Raw genomic sequence first — 22,893 nt, 5'->3', positions numbered from 1 at the left:
ACTGAGCCCTGGTTGCTCTGTGAAGCCAGACAGGTGGCCGTGTAACTGACCCCCAGGAAGGGTTGTACAACGCTGCCTCGGGCCTGGGAGACACAGCAGTGGGGCCATGTGCAGGAGGATGGGTGATGCGCTGCGGTCCCACGGGGCTGGTGGCTTCTCTTGCCCAAGCTCTCAGGGCGGAGCCTGTGGCCTTCCTTCTGTCAGTCTTTCCTACTACACACTCATAACTCTCAAAAGAAAATGAGGAAAAATGCCATTCTATTCACTTCCTTGGGGATGTGCAGGTCAGAGGAGTTGTGTAACTGGACTCAGGAAGAAGCTTCAGCCAGTGCCTCATTTCAAAACAAAACAAACCACCCCTTTGCTTGGACAAGGCCCCGTGTCACAGAAACCCAGTAATGTAAGCGGTGACTGGCTGCTTGACTCTTGTGCCACAAATCCATATTCCATGCATGTTCCTCAGCAGGTAGGTAGGGGACCTACATCTTCTACCCCAAGCTAGCCTTTAAGTTATTTCTCCATCCAGCACAGTTCCATAGATGGGTCTCTCAGCTGGAACTAAATAATATGGGGCACATTTTCTTGTGTAGAAAATACCATTTATTGTGGATATGAAAATAGCAATCTTGATTAAGAGCAGAGATGCAACAGTAGGTGGTACAATACAATTGGTTTGGTCATCTACTGCTCAGCAGTAACTTACAGGAAGTTGGGTTTTGCCCGTTGTAGATTAACAAATTAGGTATCTGCTGGGTTTTTATTTCTTCCTTCCAAACAAACCAATGCCGTACATTAACAGGTACCATAAAATGTTATATTTGCAAAAGAAAACATTCATATAAATAGGCTTTTTAGTATCAGTTGAGGATTGTATTAAAAAAAAGTTACATTAATTCAATACTGATAAAAATAAAACTTAGCTTTGATAGCATATAAAAACGCTTCAAAACAAGCATATATAAATAACTTAATTTGTAAACATAGAAAAAAATCTTATGTATATATAAAAATAAACATCTGATGCACTGTACAATAAGACATTATCCATCATAGGCACCGGCATTGTGATCAACAGGAGTCCCCCTCGATGTTTTTCCTACAAAAACTGCTTTATCACTAGTGCCATGTCCAAAATAAAAAGGGAAAAAAAGTGAAGCACTGAGCAAATCTTTTGTGAATTGGATGAAGACCTCCCCTACCTCCTCCAGAAATCCAGCAGGAGCACTGGGGACAGAGCCAATACCCCATGCTGCTGTTTCTGCTCATTTTCTCTAGGGCTTTTAGGTACTGCCTTGTCCACACTTCCTTTCTTGGGGTTTCCCCAAAAGGGGGGGAACCATATGACAGGCTGCAAATCTGGAAATCTGACTTATCGCTCAGTTGCAGAAAACTGGTGGGTTGCCCCTTTTTCCTTGCGGGGCTATGGAAGATGCACACCCCTGGCTGTGAACCATGCCTCGGTCTGGCGGGTGTTTAAGAAGAGGCTGAGCCTCACCAAAACAGAACAGTAATATAGTGGTGGTAAAATTGTAACCATGACCATCTACAGGTAAAACAAAGCAAATTTGTAAGCGAAAGCTTTTGTTACCCTACCTGGTCTAGTTTGGGGGGGGGGGGGGGGGGGGGGGGGCGGGAAGCCTTGGGCTGGTATGTCTCAAAACTGCTATTTTCTTAAATATCAATTCAAAATAGCTACTATCTTTGCTTTTAAAACTTAATATATTAACAAGAAGTAACATAGAAGCTGAGAGCCAAAATTACACCTGTGCAAAGATATAGTAAAAGTAGATCTTGGCTCCTGAACTCGAAGGTGGGAAGTGCAGCTACCTAACTTCACTGTATGCTGGGAAAATGCATCTTTTACTGAAAGGAACTGTGTTTAAGTAGCAGATACTGACTCTGGTAAGGTGGCTGCTTGAATACCTATCTCTCACTTGACAAATTTAAAGTGCAACAGCTTCTTGAACAAAGTGGGCTTTTTTGAGCTAAAGAAAGCATATCATAGCAGCTTTTATTGCTTAGATATCTAAAGTGATTCTTTACCATTGTGCTGAAGAACTAAATGAAGTTATTCAGATACTTGAGTGGGTAGTGGTTTTGTTTAATTTTAGGAATGTGTGACCAAACTAGGGAGTGTGTTGAACAAACATGTAAAGCCTGACAGCGGGATTGCTGGACTGAGTTCAACAGAAATACCATGAGGTAATTGAGCAGGAAGAGCCTGTATTCACTGCAGTGAGACAGCTGGTCACGGTTCATGTTATGAACAAAGAAGTGTGGTAAGACTATGACCAGGCTGGATTTCCAACTCCCAGTGCATTCGGGTAAAAGTGTAGAAGGGCTGATGGAAAAAGCCATTGTGGAAAGATGCTGGAGCTACTCTTACTTGCAGGATTTAAATTCTAGAAACAAGCTGATTACTCAGTACTACTCCCTATTAATGACAAAGCGTCACTGTTTTTACAACTGTCAGTTTGGTTTATTTCAAAGCACCTAATTCTGCAGTGCAGTAAAACTGTGTCCTGAGGTGTGGTGGTTTCCACTGGCGCTGCATAGTGTAGTGGCAATCTGAAATACCTTCTGCTGGCTGCAAGCAGTCAGCCAACTATATGAGAAAAATCTGTCCCGGGTGGAGGATGACTAGTGGGTATCGTGCTGTTTTAACTCCCCTTCTCAAGGGGAAGGAGAGCCAGCTGGCCAAGTTCAATCATTTGTCTACACTGTTAGGAGTTCTCCATTTCATCCTTGCCTCGGCCTTAGAAAGTGGCTTTGCAGCTCTACTCAAGAGCTTGTAAAAGGTCTCAAGCCCTACGCGTACTGTTTCCAGGTTGTAGTGCATTTCATTGCTTCCATTGCCTTTTTCTCACTGCTGCCTAAACTTTCTTAAAGAAGGTTGATCATTGAAACAGAAATGAAGTGATATACTTCTGCATGTAAGATGCTGGCTACTGTAAAGCACAGTCTCTTCCTCTGCTCTTTATAGAGACAGCACACCACCTGCCACAGCTGCCTGCAGGAGGACAGGTTCCACCACGAAACCTGCTGGGTTTCTTCTGAGCAGTGTTGGCTGAAATAAATGATCCTTTTTTCTAACTATACTTTTGTATAGTCCAACGTTGGCAGTTGGGCTCCTCAAGCGAGGCTTGACTGTGACTGTCATCTGAGCCAGCATTTTACATCACCCTTAGAGCTGCTCGTGTCTCTTTGTGAACTTCCAGCTGCTGTTCAGTGTCCGGTTCTGCAGCATAGCAAGCCCTAAGCAGCAAGAAGGTGTGCCAGCTGCGCAATCACCAGCGGCTGCCGCTTGGCAATGGAACTCAGGAGCCTTGCGGGGATGGCCGGGGCACCAAGATCCACCTGCAGGAAGCAGACAAAAGGCTGCATATTGGGGTTTGCACCCGGTTTTGAACAAAACCCTTCCCAGCTGGGTATAGCTCTGACAGGGTAAGTGTATGCTGTTAAGCGCAGGATTAGTTTACAGCCCAGTGCTATCATTATGGTGTGGTTTGAATCTTTGCCCTCCCAATACTCCACAGACTTTCAAAGCTTTGCTATTTGATGTTACTTTCAGCAGGTATGACCCACACTGCTTTTGAGTTTGAGCTTAGATTAAATTCGACTAGTCTGAGACATACAGTGTTATTGAAAATGTATATGCATATACTAAAGTGCAATATAAAATGCTTATACATTTTAAAAATGCATATACACTACATATATGCATTGTAAAATGCATCTACTGATTACTATAATTTAAAGATACAATTCAAAAAATAATATCTTAAAAACATGGGTTTTATATGCAAGTTTAAAGGACTACAGCCATTTTGCTTTCAGATGAGCACTTTAAAATAAATTACAATATGGCATTCTCTTCTGGACATTTTTAAGTACTTGGTAGCACTGTCTCAAAGAGAGCCTACTTTTCAGATGAGTCTGTAATAAAAGGAAGGCATGATTTTCTTATTCTTAACTGGAATCCTAATCTTGATTTCTCTTTTGTGTCTGGTAAGTATGAAGAATTAATGACTTCACTTGCAGAGAGTTAACAGTAAGTATTTCCATGCATTCTGAAAATAGTACAACCTGAGGTGCACTTCCTGTGTCCCCAGCAAGAAGAAAATGCAAACACAACTCACCATGTGAGAGCACAACATATACTAAAATTGCTAATAAACCTTTACAGAGGAGTCTTGGTATCCAAGGGAGCAGCTTTAGATGCCGTAAAGACATGGGATCGTGTGCTTAAGCACAATCCTTGTAAAATTCTCTCTGCATTACTGTACATCATGCTCAACAACAGTGCAAAGTGGAGGTCACTTCACAAACTTCACAGAGCATAGCATAAGGATTCTATTTTTTTTGTAACTTACCAGCTCTGAGGTAACAGCTTTTTGCATTCACCATTGGACATACAGCAAAATCTTACCTGTGCCATGTAAATAACTCTGGTGATATCTCTTCCATTCACTACGTCAGGTTCCAGTATCCAAGCACTTGGCAAAATCTCCCCCCTCACCACCTCTTTGCAAGGGCGAGGCATGGATGCATCGTAGACAGACTGAATAGCCAAGACAGACAGGTTCTCCTGCATGTGACAAAGTGTAAAGAAGGCAATTTGAAAAACCTTTTATGCATACAATCATGCTTTCTTTGTTTACCATGAGGTGTAATTCTCATATTTAAAAGAGCTCTTTTAATAAGAAATAATATTTCTCGTATTATTTATTAAATATTTTTTTGTCATAATCTTGCATGTTTGTAACCGGAATATACTGCGTAACTCCCTAACGGGGCTTGGTTGACGACTGTCACTCATGAGAGGGTTTTATACATAATTCACTTGCATCACATGAGCCTGGCTTTTCCTCCTGTTACACTGTCACTTCTGGAAATATGAGTATGTATTTTCCTTCCTTCTCTCCTTTGTCCTTGAACTACACCTTCAGACCAATTACTCCTCTACGCTTCAGAGAGAATGTTCACTTTACCTCTTTGGCTTCTACAGTAATGCAGCAGAAATCCCGAGGTTGCTTCAGGTAACACAGGGAGGTATCAGTCACTAAATACACTGAAAAACACCACAAAAAAAAGGGGAAATTAGATTTTGACAACTTTAACTTTCACAATTTTCCCCCACCCTTTAAATGCACATGCATATTTTATTTTGACTTCTTTTTGCCTAAGAGCAGATGCTTAAGATGTCATTAAGATGCTTTTTCAAGCATTTATTTATTTATTTATTTATTTTAAGATTTATTTTGACTTTCAAAGCACTGGCTCTAGCTGTACTGCTGCAGCAAGGTGTGTTCAATATTGTCCGTCCTTTGCAAATGAAGTAAGATTCTTCCCAGCTGACAACCTGAGCTGAGAAAGTACATAAAGACAGCAGGGGCCAGTCGTTTGTGTGGATACTCACCCAGCTGAATATGGCTGGTCACCTTCTTGTGTATTCGCGCGGTGTTGATAGTTCTGTCGTACAGATGCCGTTTGCCAGGATCCCGCACTAGTCCCCACACACAGGGGAGAGGTCTTTCTATCACTCCTGCTCCCAGAAACCCGTGCCTTGTTGCTGAGGGGAACACTTTGTAGTAAACCAGCACCTCTTTTTCTGTACATTGGTATCTGTCAAAGACAGGTAAGTGAAAGGCATTCGCCAAGTACCAAAATGGGCCTCCCAGTGTAAAGACCCGCCATAAACTTACTTCCAGCCAGCTGCTGCCTGGCAGGTGTAGAGGTTCCTCAGGTTATGAGAACATGCGGCCATTACCTTAGAAAACAGTGACAAATGTCCGGGTAAGAGAAAGCTGTATAAACTGCCTTCAGCTTTTACATGCTGCTACACTATCTTCTACTCAAACTACTGAGCTACTTTTACAGTGCTAGTAAACCTTAGGGAGTACTAACAGCCAGGCTGACTTGCCTGTTGTCTTCTCTGCTGAAGGAGGATGTATATCTGTATAAGCCTAAGGTGTACACTAGCCTCAACTATTGTGAGAAAACGGGAGCGATGTTGAGATGATGCTACCTGACGTGAAATACGAGGTTGGTACACTTCCCTTCCCCTACACACCCACAGTCGGCATACGCAGATACGTAAAACCTGCGCTGTAGAACTCCTTGGACGCTGGAGTTCAGCAGTTTCACCGGCTTCACTCAAACATTTCAGCTAACATGCAGCAGGCTCTTGCAAACCCCCCTGCTGCAGTCTGGCTCGCCTTCCCCGGACACTTACAACTGCTCAGTGTCTGTAACTGACAAAGGGGCAACTCTTGGCAGTGTAACACAACAAGGCTGGTCCCACCCAGTTTTGCTACAATTTCCAGTAGGAGGTACAGGGATAGATGAAAACTCTGCTATTTACTTACCTCAGTGGTAGCATTGGCCAAGATGTGTTTGGATAAATCTTGGTACCCTTTTGTTGAAGAGGAGCTGACAGAAATAGTTAATCCATGAGTGAACCGGCAGCTGGTGCTACTCGAAGGAAGAGGCAGCTGAATTCTGCTGGCTTCTGCGGGAAACAAAAAAGCCGCAGGGGAATAAAAAAAAATTAAAAGGAAACCCACCACTATTCTGCAGTGGTAGGGATTTAAAGCCTCCATTGGAGCACCCAATACACCTGATCCTGCTGAAGCACTGACTGGTAACATCCCTTATCTAGACAACTTGTGTGTTGGCTCCTGCAGTTACATCTCACATTACTCAAGTTTAATGGTTATTACCACATGTAAGCTAATAAATTAAAGAATAGGCAACATCAGCCTTGAAGATAAAAATAAGAACTTGCACGTACAATCCTCGTTGCAGCTTTAGCCCCCCCAGGCTTCCTTGGTTCATTCAAAGCACCATCCTCACACCCTCTCAGAACGCTGTACTTTGATGTCACCACATCGAAAGACCAACTTCAGAGGGACCAAATCACCATTTACTTATTCAAGAAATTCTAAGCAAGCTCTGGCTACTGGTTGACAGTATTTGTCTGAAGTCACATAATGGCAGGGACATCCTCAAAATACTGAGAATCAGATTAGATGTTGATTTGCATAAATGACAAATCTCATTAGGCTTTGGGATACAACTCAAACAAACAGACATATGTTCTGCTTACCAAATGTTGAATCCTTCTGTAGTTGCTCTAACGCATACAGCTGACTATTTCTAACAGCTGAACGACCTCGTGTATCTCTTGAAAGCAAAGCATTTCCAGAAGACACCTGATTTAAGAAAGAGTAGAAGTGAGAGCTTTTGGTGTGAACTGGGAAATATAAATTATGTTACATAGCAAGTGGAATATTCATAGCAAATCTGCCTTACAAAGTTGGAAGCTTCTCTTCATCATAAGGTCACTCCTTTGCCTTTCCCCTGGTCATGAAGTGATGCCTTGACTCGGGAAATTTAGCAAGCCAAGTGTGAGGAGCTAGCACAGGTGCACTGCAGAAAGTAACTTCAGGAAAGTTCATATTCACAGAAACTCTTAAGTCAATGTATGCATCACTGAGGGAGGCACACTGAGAATATCAGATGCTGGTTTATGGCAAGAAGAGGCTTGTTTCTAAAACATCTGACAGTGTGGCATTACTGACAATAGTAACGTTATCTGGTTTTTATCTATGAGCTTAGGAAAAAAAAAAAAGCACTCAGAAAAATAAAAGTGTCCCTGTCCTTTGGAATTACACGGTAACGCTCCCTCCACCCCGTGTCACCCCTCTGTATACTAGTGACACCAACTTGTCCTGCTTGAGAGCTGTGACAGAATACAAACCCTCTCAAGAAAAGGCTTCTGTTCCTGTGTTATCTCTGTTAGTGCTGAAGCATCAGGAGAGATCAGCCTCACAGGCCAGTTGTTTCTCACCTGTCCTTCCTGGCTGCTGAGGTTACTTGCAGTATACGTAGCAGTATTGCTGCTATTGTAACCAGACGTCGGGCCAGAGGAGAGGCTGAGGCTGGAGTCTGTACACAAAGTGCTCGTACTTGCAAGAGTCTTCAGCCTTGCTTCTTCCTGTAATCAGTGTCGTGGTGTTACAAACAAAAAAACACACAAAACTTACCATGCACACAGCTAGTCAAATCAGTGATAACAGCACTGAAAGATGAAAGAGGAATAATCTAAAAAAGTCTGATTTCTTTTAAGGAGTGTTGACAAAAGCTGTTGCCATACAGAAAGTATTAAATAAGCAGCCTCGTCTCAAAGACTCAGATTATATAAGCCATAGAGCAAATCGCCCTGTAAAACCTGGCAGTCTGGGAAAATGCAGCTTCTGCTCTTGTTAATTCTTCACATACAAGAGTCCAGGCTATCAAACCAATGCTAGGATGCTCTTAAGGGGGAAAAGAAGTTTAAAAAAAAAAAAAATTCTCTTTTCAGTCCCATTTGTTGCTCTTTGCCTACTTCTTGAGTAGCCCCTGACTTAACTTGCTGCTCAAATGTAGTTGTAAAAGACTAAAGATTTTACTTTAACCAATGCAACTACCCAATGCCAGCCCAGAAGTTGAAATAAAAATTATGTAATAAGAAAACACTGAGAACTTCAAGATTATTTATACTTTCAAGGGCAGTTTTAAGTTTGGCTTCCCAACTCCAGTGAAGTACGCCTACATTTCACAAGAAAAATATAGCAGCAGATGTGGTAAGAGCCAGCCATCCAGTGGAGGTGCCTGCATTTGAGGTGCCTTGAAGGGTCCAGAGCAATGAAATGAGTGTTCACTGCATTTCACACCAGATACACACACACACATATTTGAGGAGAGGAGGCCTGCAGCCATGATTGAAGCTGCGTTGTCAGGCAGTGACAGAGGTTACTGCATAAAAGCACAGCCAGAAACGGCAGAACAGACACGGCCTAAGGAGGTGTTGTCCTTGCACCTGGGAGAAAAATGCACACACTTCCCAGACTGTGCAAGATAGGTAACCAAGTGTAGAAGGAAAAAAAATGTACAGGACAAATATACACAGAGAGGACAATCTAAAAAGAGAAACAGAAGAAAGAAAAGAATAATGGTCTTTGTGTTTAAGCATATACGGAAATATACTCAGTTTACCTTAGCAAAACTCTTCCGCAGACTGGGCAGATGCCCCACAGGATGGCTGTATAAGCTCAATCCGATGAGAAAACTTTAGGAGTTTCTTGTATGTAAAATGTGGCTTCAGGAAGGTGTAGTTCAGAAGCATGAACAGTATCAGTTCAGTATTACCAAGATTTTTTTAAGCACAAATTTGCATTTAATTCTTTGGTTTTTCTATGCTGATGCGTATCAAACAGGAGAATTACTCAGCCATGGAAAATTTTCTTTTAAAAAAAAATGGAGTGATGTGAATAATGCATAATGGTTTCCCCTGTAATGCTCACCTTTTGTAACTGGGAAAGTATTTGCTCCCTTATACGCCTTTTTTCTTGCTCAGCTCTCTCCCGAAGTTTGTCCCTAGCTCGTGCAATTTCAGTTTTGGTTTCCTCTCGTGCCCTCTGGTAGTCTTGGAGCAACAATTCAATGTCTGAAGGATGCTGAATGCTTCTTCGTTGTGGTTCTTGAACTCTGTAAGGAAAGGTAAGTGAGGGAAACACACGTAATTACCTGAAATGTGGTCACCTGAACAAAATGCCATGAGAAAATCATCTTGCAACACTGAACAGGAAAACTTGCCAGAAAAACAATTAAAATCCACCCCATGAGCCTCCAAAAAGTTTCTCTTTGCTCACTGAAGGCTGTATGGCCATTAACCTTGGAAAATTATTCAGACTGCAAGTCCCGTTTACCAGTGAGATTACTCCAGGGACCGCACTAGTTTCTAAGTCAGCTCTCCATATGATCTAAGGTTACTGCTTCGGCATATCACACACAAAATAATTGCGTTGGGAAAATAACCCTCTCCTGACCTACTGCAGAGGAAGCGAAAGTCATTTAGGGGATATGGTGGGGGATGAGAGACTCAAACTCTAAATGGTGAAGGGTTGCAGAACTTTTTTGATATTTAACATGAAACTTAACTATTTCATGTGGCTTTTAAGTTAGTGAAGGAGTAAGAAGATAGATTGCTCTATAATGAGTCAAGACTGAACACCTGGCTGTCCCCATACATCATGCACAAAATAGACACTTGTTATGAACAGAGATAAACTAGACAGAAGGTTTTAATGAATGTTTTCTAAAATCAGGCACACTTTTTCCCTAACAGCACTTTCTATCCCAAAGTTTAACACTTCCGCATCGAGAAGAATTCTTCTGCCCCAGAAGCCTCAGGCAGCAGTAAGAACCATTAACGTGCACCCTCTGTGAACACTGTTAACATCATGAGGCCAAAAGAGGTTTCTGGTGCCCTACCTGGTATTTTCCACCACATCTCTTCTCAGCTGTTGCAGATATTCTCGGCGTCTGCTGGGGAGATCCAGATCCCTCTGACTTGCATCCAGCGTCTGCAACAGACTCAAATGCTTTTGAGGACTCAGACTTCGGCTTCTTTGCAGCCTTTTTTCTCTTTCCTTCCTCAGAGTTTCAATAGTTCTCATGTGTCTGTCAGGGAAACGTGATTAGAGCAACAAAACGCACCCCCGCAAAGTTACATTTTCTGATTTTTTAAAACACTTAAATATTAGGTAGCTTTGTAATGTAAAATTTATAGGTATCTAATACCATACAGTCCCCTTGCAAATACCCCTTTTGTCGCACGCTAACAGACGATGCAGAACTCTAAAACTCCACTGCTTTATAACGAGTAGGAAATGCATAAGAGGGTCTTGGTTACTGCCTGTAATGGCTGAGAGGCAAATTGATTTTTTAATAATGTATTTTGTATATTTACAGGGTTTTAAAATATTTTTTTCATATTCATACAGCAGTATTTATTCACACAAGCATGAATGAGATATTCCCATAAATAGGACGTATCAGTTATTTTTACATTGCAATGAATCAATGAAAGATATTCCCATAATCACCAGGTACATATGATCACTCTCACAGCTGCTAGAAATTTTAAGAGTGGGATGACACTAGATTTGACTTGCACCAAATCTTTAACTTTTCCTTATTTTCTTAAAGTGACCCCAGAATTTTGTCTTAAATGAATTACTTAACTGTATGGAAAATAAGCTTAATACTATATCTCTTCACATATAGTTCACTCAGTGTGACTACATGATTAAGTGCTCATTACTGCATGTTATTTATGCTGCATGAAGTGTACATGAAGCATCAAAACACTCAATACAACACTACTTCAAGTAATTTACCTTTCATAAAGTTGCTGCTTCACTGGAATGGCCACCAGGTCATCTGCAGTTCCGCTCTGAAGGACCCTCAGCAGGGCGTCCGTTTCCCCAATGCCGTAATTGAGCTTTGCTTCGGCCAGCTCCACAGTGAGGGGATGCTGATGCAGGTCCAGGTGAATGCCAGACATGATCTGAGCGCGCTCTCTCTGAAGTCTTTCAATCTCTCTGCTCCTGCTGTCAGAAAGCTGGGATTTCCCTTCCATTTCTGTTGCTTGTGTGCTTCGAGGTTTCTTTTCTGCCTGACTTCGTAAATCAGTCACACTGCCACTCAAGCTGAGCAATGAAGGAGGAGGGCTGCCCTTAACACCACACCAGTTGCTAAATTTGTTGTGTATGGGTAAGTCACGGAGACTGTAGCTCCGAGGCCTGTAGGACTTTGCAAAAGTAGTATTTTTGTTGAGAGGAATTTCAGTGTCACACTCGCTTTCAGTGACAGAACCTGTATTGTCATCTTGGAAGGAAGTTTGCACATCGCTCACATCAGAGAGCGGGGGAGGGCAGCTGTTTTCATTTTTCCAGAAGAAATCGTGAAATTGTAGAGAAGATGCTTCTGCCAGAGGTTCTGAGGACATACCAACATTTGTCTTGCTTGAACAAGGGGCACTATTTTTTTGATTAAAAAGTAAGTCAGCATTTGGAAGTGAGTAGCTATGAATCAAAGCAGTATCAGAATTACCAACGTATTTTACGTGTCCGATTCCAGCTGAAGAACCTCTTCCTCCCCTTGTAACATACATGCAATGAAGTGAACGTGCCAGTGGGCTGCAGTCTCTGACATCACCTGTTAAAACTTCCCTGTGGTCCGACACCTCCAATGTACTACTAGAGTGATAGAGCCGTTTTGCACAAATGGTGGTGTGCGTATCAACTGCGAGTCTATGCTGTTGTTCCAAGTCTTCTGAACCACCCTCTTCTAAAAGCTCTTTGGCTGCTTTCTCACCTGAGAAACTTCCAGATGTCTTTCTTATGGCTTTATGTTCTCTAGAAACGTTAGACTCACTGTCTGTTTCTGTCTGGGAAAAATTGTCCACATGAGGTTGCACGCTCGACTGTGGACCTGCCCTCTGCTTTCTCTGGTGGTGAAGGGGACTTGATGCATCACTGGAATATCCAAGAGGCTCCTTCACAGAGCAGACAGACTTGCTAAAAGCAGCCTGGCTGCTGGGACTAGCACTAAGAGTAAGAATAGGGGAAGAGGCCCTATCGACTAGCAGGGTGTTTTTGTAACAAAATTTTCTTTCTGCTGGAACCTCTAGTTCATTGATATTTCTTTTATCCTGAGCATGAGATGCTGGAGATTGAGAGGTGCTATTAGTAGGGCTGCTAACTACAGTGCATGAAGAACCATCTTGCCCTGAACTCAGCGAAGACGATGCGACAGATGAAACTCTGGTACTAGCAAAAGCAACATTCTGCTGTGCATTTAATGATGTTTTTTGAAAATCCAAGATAGGAGTGGAGGTTCTGGGCAAGAGAGGCAGGCGCATAAAGGAGTCTTCCAAAATGCTGTCAAGACTGTCACGGAAGTCAGAATTGCCCAGATTTCTCATCCCCGTTCGTTCTTGTGTTCTTTCTTTGGGAGAGAGTGTTTCCTCTTTCCTTTTGGGAATCTTACCTACTGCATCTGCACCTATTCCTTTCCAAGCAATGTTCACTGCCTGAGCTGCCCTCAATTCATTTCCCATTTTTACTTTCACTTGTTTTTCTTCATGTTTGCTTTGAGGTTCTTCCAAACTCTCAGTTTGAGTGCCTACATCTGCTGTAGTCTGAGTGCAGCTATCTGATCTAGTAGCCTTTACAACCTCTTCAGTTCCTCTTTGGTTGATTTTGGCATTCTGTTCATTATCTATAACACTCTGTTGGGAGAGGTTTCCCAACAGCTCAGAAGTGTTCTGAAGAAGCTGTGACAGATGCATGGACAGGTTCTGCATGCTTGTCCAAGAAGAAGGTTGATGAAATGGGTCTCTGTTTGTTTCCTGCTTTCTTGCGGAAACATCCGTATAGCTTCTCTGATGTCTCCTCTGCCTTTTATACCTTCCTGTAGTTGCTGTTTGTGTTCCTTGCTCACATGTAATCCCCGGTAGTTTTTTGGAAGACCTTTCAGACTCAGAAGGATATAAAAGAACAATTTCATCAACCTGTATTGAAGAGTTACCAGGTTGTGCAGAAGGGCTCTCAAATTCAGCAGTGTTATTTTCTGGATTAGTTTCCAATGTTTCACTGGATATGTTGCTATATTGCTTTGGACTGTCACTCAAATATGCAGAATGAAAGTCTTGTCTGACATTGTCCCATCCTTGAAGACCTTTAATGCTGCTTAAAGTGCTCGATAAAACTTTTGCTGTAGCATATGAACTGAGATGAGAACGAAAAGGAGAGTTTTGAGAATTCAATCCATTGTCTACACTGGAACATCTCATAACTTTACGATTTTCCAGGTTTAAAGGAATTTGGTTACAAGAGACATCACTTGCACTTCCAAAAACATACTGTTTCCAGCCAATCTTGCATGATCCATCTTGTTGCCACAGATGAATGTATGGGTTGATATCACTTGAACTAAAATGCATTGTATCTTTATTGCCTTGCAAAAACAAATCTGTTTCTGGCTGGTATCCGCCTTCTTCAACTTTCCCTTCACTACACTGAGCTACAGAACTACTTTTTGAATGGACATTTGCTTCTGCACCCACAGAACTGTGAGCTGCTGTGTGCAGTAAGGATGGTGGAGATTGAGTAGTACAGTCTTTTAAAGACTGGCTGCTGTGGGTTCTTGCTGCAAAATTTTGTAAGTTGTTGGGATCACAGTTTGCAAGCTTCTTAGTTTGTGCCATTCTTTGTTGAAATCTGGGTTTAGATTTAACCTGTAAAAAGTTCTTTGATTCCTGCTTTGAAAATCTTTCAATCCCGTGAAGATCATCTTCAGTTGGTGACGGAGGCTCAACACTCATATTTAAATCTTGTAGTGATTTAGATGCAGAACATAACAAAGGATCTGCCTTAGTTGAAGCTTCCAAAGTATATTCTGTATCAGAGAAGACGGCAATAGCTGGGGCTGATAGTCTGTGACTTTGTAAATAAGGTCTCTGTTCACTTTGTTTACAGCTCTTTGTATTCCGTGTAGTAGAATATGATCTTTTGCTCCTAAATTGCACTGATTTGGAATCTTGAGGAGGCAAATCATGGTTTTGTGGTAAAAACTTTATGGAGGTACTTTCATTATTCATTACAGAAAAATTTAGTCTTTCTGATTTCAGAGTCTTATTCCTCATTATAGCTTCTCCTGTTGAACAATTGTCTGCACTGGCATCATCAACAGGGCTATCAATGCTTGAACCTGTATTATTTTTGCCAAGTAAAATCTCTTTTCTACCATCTGTATTTGTTCTATCTGGCACCTGTTCTATCTGTTCACCTGTAGGCACACACTGACTATTACCTTGCAGATCTGCAGTTTTTTTTCCAAAGCCCAAGACAGTATGATACAGTCTTCTGGGATCAGTGCTTCTGCTGTATGTGGGATATGTTGGACTAAATGAATTGCAGGTGTGTTCAGCATCCACATCAACATCTCCGGGACACAGATTTTCCAACACTGTAACTTCTGAGCCCATTAATTCATTTGCAGAATTTGAGGATACATTAGTTTGCTTTTCAACAGGTTCTCTACTTAATGTTTTTCTCTCCTCTGACTTTACTGCAAAATGTTCAGCCTCGGTATTTGAATGCAGTTCTTCCTCATTTCTGGTAAGTATTTTTCTCATTTGTCCCTCTTTAACAAGAATTGCCCTTCCAGTATCCCAAAAAGGTAATGATGGTAATAAAAGAGAATTACCATTTAGTACTTTCTCTATGTGTTCTGTGCAAGCTTCTTGCGGTGGAACTTTACCCCAGTAGTGCTCATCATCTTTTATATCATTGTCAAGTTTTTTATGATTACTTCCATATACAGGTTCCCCATCTACAGCTGAATTTTTGTATGAAGTAGAGTCCGTGTCTGATACTGGACAATGCCTGTTTTCTTTTGCAAGAGAAAGTAAAATACTTCCTGAAGCACATATTGGCTCATCAAAAACCACAGCCTTATCAGACTGAGTGTCCTGTATTTGCAAAGCAGCAAATGGAGAATGTTTCAATATACTTGTATGTGAAATATCATACGTGCCGGTTTCACCGTGGCCTCTATCTGCAGTTAAAGAAGATTCTGAAAATGGTGCTAAGGATGGGTGATTGACACTTGAAAATGCTTGAGGAAAATCTCCTTCTTTTACAGAGCACACACCTGAAGAACTAGAGGACGCTTGCTCAGTCAAAAAAGTGTTCTGGAGTGAGTCCTCAAGCTGACTAAATATTAGAGATTTTGAGTCATCAAGTAAACAAGAAGTGTCAAAAGCACTGAAGTTCTTGGAGCTTTGAAATGGTGTATCAGTTGGAGTATCTTCTGCAAAGTAGGATGGAAGAGACTTTGATTCTTTACTGCCAGTCTGTCCTCGACTCTGAAAAGTAAGCAAGCCCAATTCTGGTACAGTCACACTAGAAGTGTTACTGTAGTGTTCTGAGTACTCATGAATTTTATTTTCTTTTATGTCACTGCAACTCTGGAAAGAACCTTGAATTATTTTCTCCTTTTGATCTGTTCCTGCGACTTTTTCAGGGACTTTATTATTCTGAGCATATGTGGCCTCTGCAACTGCAGAATTATTTTTCCTTTCATCTCCTTTTTGAGAAACACCAGGAAAAGTTACAGATACACTTAAATCAGTTGATTCACTTTCAAAGTATTTTGTTTCTTCAGAGAGAACAGCATCGTTTTTACCTTTGTCTCCATTGCTGGCAATCAAAACATCAGCAGATGATGCTGGATGATTCAGGAGACCAGGAGAATATTCAGAGGTGCCGGAGTTCCTATTATAACTTAGAAACTCCTTACTATAATGTGGATTTTCCCATGGAGACTTGTTCAGGCCTTCTGAGAGGGCTGAAGCATTCTTGGAAACAGTGCTGCCCAGCTGGTCTACGCAGCACTCTTTAGAAGTCCTGTGTCCCTGATTTTCTCTGGGCTCACGCTGATAACCAGCTACACCAGGAAACTCTGCATTTTCATTTTTACTGATTGCTGTAGCACAGTTTGTGCTTAAAATTTTCTCCTTCTCATCATGCTGTGATAAACTCCCCAAGTGGAGTACTTTCTGAGTTGTATTAATATTGTGAAACATTTTTTGCGAAGAGATTTCTAGTAAAGAATGCCTTTCCCCTCCCCCTATACCTTCCATCACTTCTTTCTCTGAAGAAAGCAGGTTTGAATTATCCAAGAGCAGTGAATCAGGCACAACGGCGCCCTTTTCCTCTTGAGGTGTATCTTCTGAGGAATTAAGGCCATCTTTTGATAGCTTATTAACCATTAAATCCACACTGTGTTCTTCATGAGCTTTGTTAACATTCTGAATTGTATCTTCAGAAGAATCTACTTTTTCCAAGGAAAATAAGTTTCCTTTTGCCACTTGCTGAAGTACAGCAGTTTCAGACTTGGGACCACCTGCACTGTAGGGATTGGAAGAGCTGTTCTCATTGACAGGTTGCCCAGATAGGGCATAAGCAGGTGCACTGTTAAATGTAAAGGATTGTTCCTCCTGTCTGTCCTGTGTGGTCCTGGTTTGCAGAAAAGCTACATTCTTACTTTGCATTTTATCAGAAGGACTGTCTTCTCCCATTTTGTTGACTGCAACTGGTGTACCAACACAGACCTCACTCTCCATTAATGTTTCATAGTAAGGCAGAACAGCTCCAGTTCCAGCACTGCTGCCAGATGGTTTTGTATGTCTTTTCAATGCAGTGGGAACATCTTGAACAAGATGGGAATCATCACTTACTCCAAGATACAAAAGGTGATTTACAGACTGGAACGGGGAGTCTTCAAATGAACCTTCTTTGTTTTTTTCAGTAGACTTCAGCGTTGCTGGTGGATTTTGTTGCTTGCCAATATCTTCATTATTTCTAGAAAAGCTGGTAGACACCCACTGGCTTTTTCTTAAGATTTCATTTAATCTGCTGTCATCATATGTCATTTGGCAGCTGTTTTTGTTTCCAGGGAATAGTTCATTCAGGTTTTGTAAAATGATCAGTTCTACCTCCTCCGTGTTTTCTACAAACACCTGCTTTTCTTCATCTGTTTTGGCCATTTGTACTAGATTCATCAAATGCACTTGCTCCTCCTCAAGTCTGGAGCCTACTGGATCCAACTCACAAGTATCAGGTCTTTTTTTAACAATACTCGCATTCAAGTTTTCTGAAGCGCCATGCTCAGGATATCGCACAGAGCAACTCATATATGTATGGCTGTCCTCTCTAATGTGGAGACTTTTAACTTCTTCTTCAATTCTATATTGGTCAATAACAGTACTATCATCAACTGAATATTCATACGTATTGATATCTTTCATGACTGCATTTCCTGTATCTGTAACAGAGACCACTGAGCCACCATCTTCACTCATTTCAGTAGAATCATGGTATCTTGAATCACCTTCTAACAGCATATTCTGTTCAAGTTCTGAAGCTGTCAGGTATCTTTCAGGGATCTTAAATTGATTTAAAATTTCTTCTTTGTCATCTCTGTCACAATACATCTGATGTAGAGCTGGAGACTCTTCAGTAAATAAACCATTTTCATCTGTGCATATGACTTCTTGCCTTGTAATAATCAGCCCCTCGGTGTTTGTCATGATAATTTGTTCTTCACTCCCAGTCACTTCATATTCACTAACCTTGTCTTCCTGGGGCAAACAGTTTGATACACGATGTTCAATTAAATTGTTAGAATTTACTTGTCCTTCATTTTCAGGTTTTGCTAAAATATTTCCTTGCCTACTTGTGATTAGTACCGTTGCATCTACATCTTCTGTATTAAACACGTTTTCTACTGTTCTGTTCATCTGTAAAAGCCCCTCACAAGTATTGAGGAAGCCTGAAGTATTCTGAGTAATATCTGTTGTGTGGGAACACACAGCTGAAGGAGTGGTTTTGGGAGGAACAGAAAACTCTGGTGAATAAATCCCTATTTCCATTTTCTCTCTTTTTTCTTTTTGGCAAAAGCTGCTCGTTTCAAGTTGGTTGCCAGAATGCAGAATTGCTTTTGATTCCTGAGTGTGCTCTACCCTGGTGCTGGCTACCTGCAGTTCATCTTTCTCCACCTCTTTGTGTGTCAGGCACAGATTTGTATAAAACTCACACTGAACTTCACAAGCTACAATATCAACAGGTTTCTTTGGATTCTGAGACAGACTAATGCCTTTAAAATCCTCTCCACTGCTGTCTTCAGTTACACTTTGGACTTTGGCTACTGGGTAGTCAGGTAAGTTTTCAATCTGCCTAGATTTAATTTCCAATGCATTTTTTTCTAAGTTGATTGCACTGTTGATTAATTCTGTTATTTTTTCACCAGTGTTTGCTTGTGTACTCTGATAAGGAATGATAGTTTCTTCTGGATTGGTTTCTGGGTTTCTTAAAAACTTGGATTCCTTATTTATACACAGACTCTCCTCTTGAGAAACAGTAGCTGATGTATTTGTGTTGTATTCAAATACTCTTCCCGTCTCTGAGTTTACATCATCTTCAACAAGCAAGATATCCTCTGGGCAATCACTTTCGAAAAAGGCTTCTTTCTCTTCTCTTGATTCAAGTAAAGATTTATTCTGTGTTTCTGTTTCCAAGAGAATGGTTGAATTAAATTCCACAGAAATGTCATCCGTCTTATGCGTACTGTTTTTCTGCCCTGCTGATTTTGAAGAGCATGTTGTGCAAAGGCAGCCAGAATGTACATCAGAACAACTTTCTGTGGCACTGATTTCCACAGTAAGATTGGATGTAGCATCAGAATCTCCTTTCACTATTGTTACACGCTCCAATAGTTTATCATCATTTTCAGTCTCAGATGCACTTTGAAAAAGATTAGCTTTTGTTGAAGCTTTGTAAAATATGCTTGAATTGGACTCTGGGAGAAAGTCATTTGTGCTCTCACAAATAGCAGCCGGGAAGGACTCGGTGTCTTTCCCATTCACATTCACTATGAGATAACTTACTTCATTTACCATTAAGTTTTCAAATTTGGATGAAAATTCTTTCTCAACTACAGCCTGAGAGTTCGAAACACAGTGATCTTTGCTTTCACTGCTTTCTTCTCTTATATTATCAATGCATAATGTAGAATTTTCTGAAATTTGTTGGGATAGGCAACTTGTCTGACTGTCTGCTAGAGCACATTCACGGGAATAATTTTTTGAAACAAGTTTGCTTTTGAATTCATAATGATTCAGTGAAGACAAGTCTTCATCCTTTGGTTCATATTCTTCATTATCTCTGAATGAAGGCACCTCTGGCACAATCTCTGACAAACTATCTGTGCTTGCTTCCATACAGATAATCTCTTTTTGAGACATCTCTATTGGTGTTGCAGATTGGTCATAACTTGCACTGTGAGCAACAACTGATGGATTACATCGATATGTTGTCTTCTGTGAGGAAAAATCTGTCTCTGTTGTTATTTCGTCTGCGGATATTTGTTCATAATCCGTTTCTTGCATTGTTTCCAAATTACTCTCCCCAGATCTGAGGAGACCTACTGTAACAGCCGATTCTGCTCCTTGTCCAGACAGTGTCTGAAGCTCATAACTGCTTACTAGAGAGCAGTTCTTATTTGTTAATTCACTGAGAAAGAAACCTTCATCACAATATGTTGGCATTTCTCTTCTTGGAAAAAGCTGCCCATGGTTTCCAAATTTTACTTGTTTTACTGTAGATGTCTGTGTTGAGGTCGTATCATGAGCAAGTCCTGTAGAAGATTCAGCAGCAGGTGCACTGACAGATGCACTTCCACTGCCTGAATCTGGCACACTTGATTTTGTCATGAAGTTATTGTAATCATCATCGAGGTCATCTTTTTCAAAAGTTCTGAAGAAATCATCTTCTAAATCTGCATCTACACAGCCATTTCTCTGCTCCAAAATGTGCATAGGCAACACAGAAATAAAAGGTGTTTTTTTCAGACTGTGATCTTTTGGCAGCTCTGGATGAGTTTTGTGGAGAGAATCCTCCTCTTTCCTAGATACCAGTGACAAGCAGTCTGCGGTGGAGGCGCTTTCCAAACAGTTGAATGTTTGTGTGCATTCGGTGGTAGACCTATAAGTAGATAATTCATTCAGTTGTTCTTGTTCAGGATGATTTGACTTTGAATGTTCATAATAATCGTGCTTTGCTGAAATAGGAACAAAAGAGGAGCTTGGTCCTACTGAGCTAACAAATGAGGACATTACATCTTGAGATTCTAAGGAAGAATTTTCCTTAGAGTTTGTCCATCCCTTAAGAATCTTATTTAATGATCCACACTCAGAAACTCTGCTTGCAGTTGTTGTTGTTTCAGGTAAAGGTACTTCTGATGTGTCAGAGGAGAAAACTGTGTTTATTTCATTTATACGATGTGACAAATGAGTAATGCTGTGTATCTGCTTAGAGCCAGAAACAAAAGAAACTTCAGCAGCTGACTGCTTTAGATCATCTTTCTTCAGCCAAAGCTCTGGTTTGCTCAAAGAACACAGATGAGCTTCTTGAAATTCCAAATTTTCATGGAAAGAAGGTGCTGTTATTCTGGGGCTGCTGATGTCAACCTTTGAGTCACAGGAAGACCAAGCATCAGTAGTAAGCAAAGGATTTCCAGTTGCGTAATACAGTCGTCTATCAAGAGACCTTTCTTGTTCTACAAAGGAGACTTTTGACCCCCTCAGCAACTGCTTGCAAGCATTACTGGAAGCAGGTTGTGGTTTAGTGTCCAAATAAAAGGAACTGTTCAGCTTCAGATCATAATTTGTCCCTTCTGTATCTCTGTCACAGGTCTTGGACTCATGGTCTTCCTCAGTCTGTACAGTTGGTGATTTCGGAGTTTGTAACTTCCAAAAAATCTCTGCTGGCACTTCATCAGATGAATCAGATTTGGATTCTTCTACTGGATCTTCTGTTGGCATCTCTTCTCCATCAGCTAAGCTGTCCAGAGAAAAGCTTCTTTCAGGCTTTCCCAGTCTCCTATGAGCTGCATATGATGTCACCAAAGATGAAATGTGGTGATCAGTTCTGCTTTTGTAAAGCTTAGCTGGCTCATGGTGGACCTTTGACTTGTGAAATCGGCTTTTGTTTTGCTTTTTGGCTTTATTTTCCTTTTCTACCAGAGAGTCTTGTGACATCTGACTGTCATCACTCTCTGAATCTTCTGGGTTAGCAAGACATTTATTTCTGTCAAAATCTTCTTGTTTCAGTTTCTCTGTGAAAGCTTTTGCATAAGTGCAGGAGAGAGAATCTACAGAATAGGAACTGTCAGTATCAGAAATCTCATTTTCATCATCCTCTTGCCAGTTCCCCAGCACATCTGTGGCTGTTTTGGACACTCCAGCACTTAGCATCTCAGCACTGTGCCACTTTTTTTCAATGTAAGGGAGTGGTGCCTGTATGTTCATCTTAGTGAGATTTCCTACTGATGTTGCCACCATCAGAAATTCTTGCTGTTCCACCGATGATTTCTCATGACTTGGCAAGACTGAGGTTGGCTCTCTCTTCCAGTTCTTAGCTGTTTGGTTTAGATGCACTGATGGTGGGTTTCCATACACTGTTTTCTTCATTTCTTTAGGAAAGTTTTCTGGAGAAGCCCTGTGGCCTTTCCCATTGATATCCATTCTAGTCTTTTTATTGGATACCTGAGCTCTATTTTGTTCTAGATTGCTACTTGCAGGCAGACTTAAATCTCCTAGCACCTTTGCTTTTGTCATTCTTGTCCCTGTAATAAAGGTTTCAGGCTCATCCTTCTCCTTAAAAAGATCAGGAGAAGAGCCTTTAGAGGTCTGGTTTGGAGATCCAGCTTGCCCTGGTTTGTCATCCAACTCTTCAATTTTTTGATCATTTTTATTGATATAAGCCATGATAGCTGAATCATTAGAGTATTTTTCTGCTCCTTTTTTATTTCCAAATGAAGATGGTTTTTGTTTTTCAGTTAGCTGCCTCTGGACTGAAAAGGAGATCTCTTTTTCATCATTAAGGTCATCCCTCCCAGAAACATCTTTACCTCTTCTGTAAAGATATTCCACAGATGACAATCTCCCTGTTGCACTGCCTTCACAGCATTGATCAATATTTGGTGAGGTAGATAACTTTGGGACAGTCTCCCTCTTCAACAAACAGCTGTGGAAATAAAGAAGAAATAAAGCCCAATCCTTGCTTGAATAATGTACTTAACAACACTTCCACATCAGTAATGTCTTGTAGTTAAGAGTAACGATACGTGAAGCAACAATCTTAATGCCTTTCAAAAGCAAATTCTAGCAGAGAATAATAATAATAAAAAAATAATCTGTCAGTAACCACACAGTCCCCTAGATATCCTGAAAGATGTTCTGCAACACAAAGGAATAGCTCGATGCTATGTGGTATAGCTTGATATTTAGGCTCAAGTAGCTACAAACTTTAGTTAAAAATAAACAATGGATTTAAGTCACAGAAATCCACTTAGCAGAGTTCAGCTATTTCCTGCCTCCAGGACCATGTTGTGATAGACACCCTAGCACCCCAACTTTTTAAGCATTGCGTAGAGGCC

At 41.0% G+C, this 22,893-nt stretch overlaps 1 protein-coding gene across 1 annotated transcript in view; it reads right to left on the bottom strand.

Moving 5' to 3' along the window:
• Positions 1-577: 577 nt before the first annotated feature.
• STARD9 (StAR related lipid transfer domain containing 9) overlaps positions 578-22,893 on the bottom strand; it is a 100,347-nt gene continuing 78,031 nt past the window's right edge. The window contains exons 24-34 of the mRNA XM_074864963.1: positions 11,226-22,481; positions 10,318-10,506; positions 9,348-9,531; positions 7,853-7,999; positions 7,109-7,214; positions 6,369-6,511; positions 5,706-5,770; positions 5,420-5,625; positions 4,992-5,071; positions 4,430-4,588; positions 578-3,357 (exon numbers count right to left, since the gene is read on the bottom strand). Coding sequence (XP_074721064.1) covers positions 3,256-3,357; positions 4,430-4,588; positions 4,992-5,071; positions 5,420-5,625; positions 5,706-5,770; positions 6,369-6,511; positions 7,109-7,214; positions 7,853-7,999; positions 9,348-9,531; positions 10,318-10,506; positions 11,226-22,481 — 12,637 coding nt within the window. The 3' untranslated portion in view covers positions 578-3,255. The remainder of the gene's footprint in view (positions 3,358-4,429; positions 4,589-4,991; positions 5,072-5,419; positions 5,626-5,705; positions 5,771-6,368; positions 6,512-7,108; positions 7,215-7,852; positions 8,000-9,347; positions 9,532-10,317; positions 10,507-11,225; positions 22,482-22,893) is intronic.

The sequence above is a fragment of the Strix uralensis genome, chromosome 4, assembly GCF_047716275.1.
Source record: "Strix uralensis isolate ZFMK-TIS-50842 chromosome 4, bStrUra1, whole genome shotgun sequence".
Taxonomy (NCBI): domain Eukaryota; kingdom Metazoa; phylum Chordata; class Aves; order Strigiformes; family Strigidae; genus Strix; species Strix uralensis.
Note: the sequence above shows the minus strand (reverse complement) of the source record. Positions and strands in the feature narration are given on the sequence as shown.